Genomic DNA, 9,120 nt, shown 5'->3' on the forward strand with positions numbered 1-9,120 from the left:
GGCGTGAGTTGGGGTGGGCATTCTATGTTGTGTGTCTAGTTTGTCTGTTTCTGTGTTCAGCCTAATATGGTTCTCAATCAGAGGCAGCTGTCAATCGTTGTCCCTGATTGAGAATCATATATAGGTGGCTTGTTTTGTGTTGGGGATTGTGGGTGGTTGTTTCCTGTCTCTGTGTTTGTGTTCTGCACCAGATAGGACTGTCTCGGTTTTCACGTTTGTTGTTTTGTATTGTTGTAAGTGTTCACAGTTCGTTAAATGAAACATGTTGAACACTAACTGCGCTGCATTTTGGTCCTCTCCTTCATCCCAGGAAGAAAGCCGTTACAAACATTTCATTATTTTTTTTACATTTCTTAAGGACAATTGGAAAAATAGCCCTTTGTGGCTGAAAGAGATCCTAATAAAATAAAATCAATCAAACCTTGGCTGTTGCGCTTCTTAGGAAAAACACAGAAGACCTTGGGCATCACCTACTGGACACAAGAAGTACTGCAGTCTGGCATGCAGCTCATGGTCACACTGTATGCTACTATACATCTGTGGGGTTGCAGGTCCTGCAGCTGAAGAAGCTGGCCCAATCTGCTTTCGTCATTGTATTAGACTGCAAACTTAATGATGAGACTGCATAACTTATCATGTGAAATAAAATAAATAAAAAGGGGAGAGGGGAATAGCAACATGCCCACACACCACATTATGGCAGCTCTGACTGAATCTTCTACCCATAAGCCCTTACAGGAAGAGCCAATTAGAATACAGCTATTAAAGCATGTGAAAATAAAAGTATTGAAAATCAATAACATTTTTTTATGGTGTTGTACGGGTAAAAGTAAAACTATTTTAATGGTATTTTCCAACATAGCATTTATTGTTTGATTTTTGAGATTATAAAATGGCACACTTCATTTTGAAGCATGGAATAGAAAGACGGTTTTAGGATGTAATGTTAGTTGAACAAAATGTATTTGGAGGTAAAAGGTCCCCAGAACAATTCTAAGAACATCACATACCCTATTGACATATGTACATAATGAGTCCAAGGCTTAGGATGTACAGTTTCTTTGCAACCCGCTTCCCCAGTATGTCTACTGGATGCACCAAAACAAACAAATTGCAGTCCACGCATTATCATTACCGTAACTTTCAAGTAATAACATATCCAGATCCCAGTGTAAATTGACCGTGGCCACTTACATCCCCCTTGCCCCTTACCATGTGGCAACTGCCATACATTGCTTGCCCCCAATTATTTGGGGGTGGATACTGTACTAGAAATGTGTGTGGAGATGTTACATGAGTTCATCAGAATAGCCACGGGGGTTAGCCTGGTCCCAGATCTGTATGTGTTCTGACTATCATTGTCACCACAGCAGAGAGGAGTTGGCTAAAGAACACAGTGATCTAGAGTCAGGCTACATGGAGGCCATTGGTCCAAGTTGATTCACACCTGAAACCATGTGCAGTATCAACGGTTTCATGTTTTGAAACCTTGGTTTGGAAAAATGAACAACGTATCCAGGGGTATAGGAAAACCATGATCAGAGCAGTTGATCCTGGTGTAACAAATATCTTTACACCAAAACCCAACTAAACAGACAAGATAATACACACATGTCCATGGATAGATGTGGATGAATTCTACAGGTGAAGCAGTGATAAGTGAGTGGGGGTGGTCATTCAGAGATTAATCCTGGTCGTCGGCCTCTGGGGTGGCCGGGGGCTCCTCTGTCTGTCGATTGGTGGGGATGCCCACAGGAGGGCGAAGTTTATGCCCAGAGCTCTGGACATGTGGAGGTGAACCAGGCGGTGGAGCTGAGGGCATGCCAGGTGGCTGGCCAGGGGGCCTGAGTGGGGTGGCAGGGGGCGAAGGCACAGGGGTATGGGGATATTTGCGGACAGGCCGGGTGGGTGCCTCGGGTGAGTGGGAGGACGGTGGGAGGGGGCTGGGGTAACCGGGCGGGGCGAGGACTGAGAGGCTGATGGAGTTGGCTGAATACTCGTCCTCACCTTTGAGACTGTCCTGGAACAACAACAATGAAGGAATAGATTTAAGCAGAAAATATGAAGGGAAAACTAGCAACATTCTTGAAAATAAACAAGTCTTTGTAAATGGAAAAATCGGTGACTTACATCTTCATTGACAACGTAAAGAGGCATTGGGCTCCTACGGCCAGGTGTCCCCTGTCCTATTGTTTTTGGCACCACATCAACTGCAAATGAAAAAATGTGTGAAACGACTGCACAAACTAAGTGTAGGACTACTCTGCAAAAAATGTGTACCGACTATAACTTTGCCATGAAATCTGTCCATCTAAAAAGGTTTGCATTCAAATATCTGAAATAGGAAGAACAAATAAACAAACTAAATATTTAGCGTGGGGAACAAAGAATATCACACATTCAAAAAGCACCTCGCTGCCAAAAGCTCACACCCCTCTCTCCCCTTACCCTCGTGACTGATGTCACTCCTCTCTACATACACTGGAGATCTCTGCAACATGGCTGCCGTGGCAGCCCGCCGCCTCTTCCTTAACCCCAATGACAGACAAATAGGAGATGAGCGTTTCACAAGTATACTCGTGTAGTGCCCATTTACATTCAGTTTCTGTTTCCTCGAGAACATGTAAGCCCAATTGTTTTTAAAAATACTGCATGCAGTGTAAATCTAGACTGGTCCCAGATCTGTTTGTGCTGTATAGCCGCAACATTGACAATGACTATAGGAGTAGGCTATACAGCACAAACAGTTCTGGCACCAAGCTAGTGAGACACCGTTATCATTGCATTGTAAACAACAGCGATAGAATCCATCCCACACGATACTATCAGTGTCAGAACCTTAGTGTGACATTGGACCGCGGAGTAGTGGAGAGCTATAGGCCGGGGCATTACGGTTCTAGCCGCCTGGTCCTTGCCTAGTGCTTAGTGCTGGTTCCCGAGACGTATCAAAGAAAATAGGGAGACGGAGGCACAATGTGGAGCTCTTACTTTTTGGAGGGCTTCCAGCAGGCGCACACTGTCACCAGGGTGATGAGGAGGAAAATGCCCCCGGTGGAAAGGATGATATACAGGGAGCTCCGTCCTGGCAAAGGAATGAAGCCTTTGATTAACAGAGTAGTCCTTTCTCAAACACCGCAAACACTTCACCACTGTACGAGCAAAGAGTCCTCTCGGACTAGACAAAGATGTCACCTCTAGGAGCTTTACTCTCCTCTTTCTCTACTATAGGGCTCTCTTTACACACTCCACTTTAGAACTTTTAGTGGAGGCCCAAATAACATAAAATAAAATGGAAGCATTGCAGAATGAGTTAAAATGCTAGGTTGTCCTAGCCTGGTACTGGACTAGATACCACAAACAGATCTGGAACCAAGCTAAGGTTTTCCAGAACTAGCTGTGCCAGACAAGTCTGTGTGTGAAAGTGGCTGCTGTGAGGCTTTGTTCAGGGCTGTATGTACGGAGAGAATATAGGACCCTCACTGGGCGAGCTGATATTACGTCACATTTTGATTACGACCGAAATGGCACCATATTCTCTATAAAGTGCACAACGTTTGACCAGAGTCATCAGGATCATGGTCAAAAGTAGTGCACTATAAATGGAATAGGGTGCCATTTGGTACACATACCTTGTCCCAGTAACGGAATAATGAAGTAAGGATTAGTGTGCTCCACTGGGGCAAAACCTCAGCTCCAACTTTATCTCCTGGCCCTCATAAATAACTCAAGCTTTTCACTGGTCTGGTCCGGTCGGTCAATAAAGTTTCTTCAGAATTAACTTGTGTCTCAACCTTTCCCTGACAGGTACATGCTGAAGCAATCAAGATAAATATGCTTGCTAAGGAGCAAGTACTGCAGCTGTGGTTCTACCTACTGTAGACGGTGAGTTTGACAGGCACACTCCTCATGCTGCTGATTGGGTTCTCCACCGTACAGCTGTAGATGTCATCGTCTGACATCAGCACCCGGGCGATGGTCAGATACTTCATGTCGTGTGACAGGAGCAAGCGTGAGTCATTGGTCAGCACCTTTCCCCCTTTCAGCCAGCCATAGGCTGGTTTGGTGCCATCGCTGTGGGAACAGTGTAAGGTGAAGAGTTCACTCAACTCCAGCACAGAGGAGGCTATCATTTGGACGAAGGGTCTGGACACAGGTACTGTGGGGACAATACACAACAACATGTCAACTAGATTATCTACAGGAGACATATGCGTATACCAGTAAAGGATTTGTGAAGAAATAACAAACAACCTTCTCTTTAAAGTAGGCCTTATAAAGGCTGTGATAAGATATACTTTGTTTAAAGTGTGAACACACTTTTTAGCCTTACACCTCAGTCTGGAATAGCATCATGTGATGTAAATTCACTAAGGCCAATAGTTGGTCAGTTGTTGGACTGTTTGTTTCATATGTCAACCTGAGCAGTATTGTAAACATGATCACAATTATTGAAATAGTAACTAAATATGACATTTAGCAGAAACTTTTATCCAACGCGACTTACAATCACACGTGCCTAAATATTTTACATACTGTATGTATGGGCGGTCCCGGGAATCGAACCCACTGTCCTGGCGTTTCTAGCACCATGCTCTACAAAATGAGCTACAGAGGAAACTTTCCTACCATCTACGGTGAGGTTGATGTTGCGCTCCGCAGTGAAGGCATCGTCCGTGATGGAGATCTCCACTTCATAGGCCCCCTCGTCAGACAGCTGCAGGTTGTGGAGGAGCAAGGTGCCGTTCTCAAACACCACGATGCGGTCCCTGTACTCGGGCCGCAGGTTCCCGATGACGCTGGTGCCTATGGACTGGACTACGGTGATGGGCTGCTGCTTGTCCCTCCTCAGCTGCCACTTGATGACCGGTTGGTCGGAGCTGGTGCTGGTGTAGCTGACGGAGAGGAGGGCCTCTCCGCCCAACGTGCCTCGGACCAGATGAGCCTGACTGGTGATGTCGACGCCGGCCACTCTGACTGCAGGGACACAGTCCGACGCATGACGTTCAGTGAACACTGTGGCGGACTATACAGTGCAGGATATAGTGATCACATGTGAGTGGTTGATCCCTGTAACCGCACGCATCACAAGCAGATCTGCTCTCGTACCAGGTCCTAATAACGAGTCTGGAACTTGTTTTTGTATTTTGTCTTTATATATATGCCGCTCACAGATATACAGTATGAAATAAAGTCAGATATGGGTCTAAGGTTTTCCCTCCAATCCCTAAATGAGTCCAGAAGTAAACTTTTTGAAATGAAGACCACCCCAAATCCAGTTAAATCTACAAGTGAAAACAGCGCCCTCAAACTTCCTCATTATTACCGCCATCAATCATTCAGTGAAAATTCAATAACGGGTAAGGACGCTCTCCAAACAAGCCCCAACGTATTTCATCTGTTTTGATTTGTGTACCATTACTGGATTCCCCCTTGAGCATACGGGAGGATGGTTTATAACATACCCCGCATATCATCCCTTAGAGTCTAGTTCTGCCCTGGAAACCACACACAGTAACGCCATTATACTCACAGTGGAGTTTCCTATAAGTCAGCACATCCTTGACCACATGTAGCCATAGGCTAGAGCGCTGTACCTAATGGATGGGCTGTTGCATGTCATTAGGGGCAATAGAGAGAGAGAGAGAGAGCGTCTGGCACCGACCCTCCTCGGCCACAGCTCTGCTCCCTGTAGCGTGTCTGCATGGCATCGCTCGATCGCCGTGGCAACAATTTCCAGCCTGAAAGAGGTTGCCGGGAGAGGCAGACAAAGGCCAGGATTGTTGGCCTGATTTCCTCCCTCCCGTGGTATAAAAAAGCCACTGGGAGAGACATGCTCTTTGTGATTGCAGAAGCAGGAGACACAAAGGTTCAGTGATTCTGCTAATAGTGGATGGCCACAATGACACAACAGACAGCCACACAGCAGAAGCAGGCTGAGCCAGGCTCCTAATGCAGAGACACCACCACCACCACCGCCTGGGCTCTAACTCCAAGTCCGCCAAAGCCTCTTCTCGTAATACAAGAATTGTTAACCTATACTTCCAACAACAGCTCAGCTCACGCAGGTTCCTTTTACTACAGCCGTATGGCTGAATAGACCTGTGCCTTGGAGCTAATCTACACAGAGGGTACACCAGGACAAAACAATTCTCACTTCCTGGGCCAATGAAATGTGTTGTATAGCACTTAGTCTACTTTAACATAGTATTTCATTAATTGATCAGGTACTTAAAGGAATAATGGCTACGACCAAATTCTGTATTATAAAACACACACATTTTTCAAATTAATTTGCTAACAAAACAAATGTGAAACAACTTGTGAATTGAAATAAGAAAGCTATGTAAATCTCAAATATCTACACTTTATCGCCTTATCACATATTACCTGACTACTATGTGATAAACATATTTGCCAATATAGTCACATATATATATATATATATATATATATATATATATATATATATATAACTACTCCTACTGTAAACTTATTTCCTGACTCAGCGACTAGTTCTTTTCCACATTGTGTTTCCCAAAAAAAGCAAGTCATAAAGTTTGAAAGCCTCCTCTCGTAATACAATAGTACACTTACCTGCCTGGGAAAAAAGGAGTAGGCCGAAGAGTGAAAATAGCGAAGGAATGGCTGTGTCTTCTTTCGAGGAAGTCTTCCTCCTCTCCTCCTTCATCTTGGGTACAGCGCTGAGTCCCTCTCCCACCCAATGAGCATGATTTGTCCACTCCAGGCACGTCCCTGAGAATGCACAAGACTGCAAAACTGGGCTCAGTTGCCTGCCTGCTCTGAACCACAGCACTCAGGATCCCAGCATGAACAAAAGCACTGTGTGTGTGTGTGTGTGTGTGTGTGTGTGTGTGTATCCTCAGCTTTCTTAGACATAGACATAGATAAATAAGCACCGTTTTTTTTTATAATTATGGTGGGTGGCCAAAGAACATAGCTACATTTAATTGTTGCTCTTTTCTGCACTGCAATTGTATGGCTGTCAAATTTGCTATTACCAATGACGAGTTCGCATATTTCAAGCATATGTATATGGTTTCAATACATTTCAAAATATAGGGCAATTGAAAACAAGTGTATTCAGTAACAGTACCTTGATTGTCATTCCTACAGTTCTGCTCAGAATTGTTTAATAAACCAAAGGCTTTATAAAAGGACCCAAATCAGAGAAACAGAATGACTGCTCTTAAAAAACAACTAACCCCTCTCCCCAACTACTGTCCCCACCCCCTGCCAACCCCCCTCCAGACTCACACTCTAAATCAGAGCAACAGTGATTATGTATTAGTCCACACAAACTGCTTTGCAACTAAAACAAGTTATTCTTTTTGGACAAATTTAGGTTAGTCCCTCCCTGTTACGGCCTGTTTGCTTCCATTTGGTTCTTAGTTAATACACCGCAGATGTAAGACGATGGGAAGAGAAGTATGGGAAGTACTCGAAAAAAAAACATGCAATGTGTTCCCAGCGTGGCCGCTAGGTGGTGCAATAAGAACAGAAAATCAATGATCATCACAGAAATAATACACTGGAGATATGAACAATGAAGGACACATTACGATAGATTTTGTTATAACATGTTTTGATATTTCTGATCATCTTATCATTGTAACAATACCTGCAATTCAGCTTCTTGTTGCAGCATGTACACTGCAGTTCAGACAAGTAAAAAGTAAGTTCTCTCTCTGACACCATACAGCGCCTTCTGAAAGTTTTAACACCCCTTGACACTTTATTATGGAAAATCCTAAATAAGTTAAGGAGTACACATTTTATTAACAAGTCGCATAATAAGTTGCATGGACTCACTCTGTCTGCAATAATAGTGTTTAACATAATATTTTAATGACTCCGTCATCTCTGTACAGGTCCCTCAGTCGAGCAGTCGAGCAGTGGATTTCAAACACAGATTGAACAACAAAGACCAGGGAGGTTTTCCAATGCCTCACAAAGAAGGGCACCTATTGGTAGATGGGCAAAAAGAGAATGAAAAGCAGACATGCAATATCCCTTTGGACGGTGTATCAATACCCCCAATCACTACAAAGATGCAGGCTTCCTTCCTAACTCAGTTGCCGGAGAGGAAGGAAACCACTCAGGGATTTCACCATGAGGCCAATGGTGACTTTAAAACAGTTACAGAGTTGAATGGCTGTGATAGGAGAAAACTGAGGATGGATCAACAACATTGTAGTTACTCCACAATACTAACCTAATTGACAGAGTGAAAAGGAAGCCTGTACAGAATCAAATGATTCCAAAACATGCATCCTGTTTACAACAAGGCACTAAAGTAATACTGCAAAGAGTGTGGCAAAGCAATTCACTTTTTGTCCTGAATGCAAAATGTTATGTTTGGGGCAAATCCAATACAACACATTACCGAGTAGCATTCTCCACATTTTCAAGCACGGTGTTGGCTGCATAATATGTGTATGCTTGTAATCGTTAAGGACTGGGGAGTTTTTCAGGATAAAAAATAAATGGAATGGAGCTAAGCACAGACAAAATCCCAGAGGAAAACCTGGTTCAGTCTGCTTTCCACCAGACACTGGGAGATGAATTCACCTTTCAGCAGGACAATAACCTAAAACACAAGGCCAAATCTCCACTGGAGTTGCTTACCAAGAAGACAGTGAATGTTTCTGAGTGGCCGAGTTATAGTTTTGACTGAAATCTGCTTGAAAATCTATTGCAAGACATGAAAATGGTTGTCCAGCAAGGAGCAACAACCAATTTGACAGAGCTTGAAGAATTTTGAAAAGAATAAGAGACAAAATGTTGCACAATCCAGGTGTGGATAGCTCTAAGAGACATAACCAGAAAGAATCACAGCTGTAATCGCTGGCAAAGGTGATTCTAACATGTATTGTCTCAGGAGGTTGAATACTTATCTAATCAAGATGTATGTGTTTTCTTTTTCATATATATATATTTTTAAATGTTAGAGTTTGTCTTCCACTTTGACATTGCAGATTATTTTGTGGAGATCGTTACATCTATTACATCTATTATTGTTGTAGGGGCTCCCGTGTGGCACAGCGGTCTAAGGGACTGCATCTCTTTAAGGTTCAGCATTTATTATCTTGTGTTCTGTTT

The 9,120-nt window shown here is 43.5% G+C and overlaps 1 protein-coding gene across 2 annotated transcripts; it reads right to left on the reverse strand.

The window, feature by feature from the left end:
* Positions 1–847: 847 nt before the first annotated feature.
* LOC129832441 (hepatocyte cell adhesion molecule-like) lies at positions 848–7,132 on the reverse strand. 2 transcript variants are annotated; one of them, XM_055896509.1, is made up of 8 exons: positions 7,115–7,132; positions 6,595–6,769; positions 4,627–4,974; positions 3,875–4,156; positions 2,989–3,082; positions 2,449–2,528; positions 2,131–2,210; positions 848–2,020 (listed from the first exon to the last, which is right to left on the reverse strand). In XM_055896509.1, exons 1-8 carry the CDS (start codon positions 7,124–7,126, stop codon positions 1,685–1,687), a joined length of 1,407 nt encoding a protein of 468 aa, XP_055752484.1. In that variant the 5' UTR covers positions 7,127–7,132; the 3' UTR covers positions 848–1,684. The 2 variants fall into 2 exon arrangements, with proteins under 2 accessions (XP_055752484.1, XP_055752485.1); XM_055896510.1 differs by lacking the exon at positions 7,115–7,132 and having other exon boundaries at positions 6,595–6,784.
* Between the last annotated feature and the right edge of the window lie 1,988 nt (positions 7,133–9,120).

This window comes from Salvelinus fontinalis, chromosome 33, assembly GCF_029448725.1.
Source record: "Salvelinus fontinalis isolate EN_2023a chromosome 33, ASM2944872v1, whole genome shotgun sequence".
In the NCBI taxonomy this organism is placed as follows: Eukaryota; Metazoa; Chordata; class Actinopteri; order Salmoniformes; family Salmonidae; genus Salvelinus; species Salvelinus fontinalis.

Excerpts from the sequence above, each read along its gene's own strand:
- LOC129832441 (XM_055896509.1), bottom strand. Across the intron at positions 4,975-6,594 it reads ACTCCTTTTTTCCCAGGCAG|TCAGAGTGGCCGGCGTCGAC; the intron begins GTAAGTGTACTA and ends GTGTCCCTGCAG. Across the intron at positions 4,157-4,626 it reads CATCAACCTCACCGTAGATG|TACCTGTGTCCAGACCCTTC; the intron begins GTAGGAAAGTTT and ends TTGTCCCCACAG.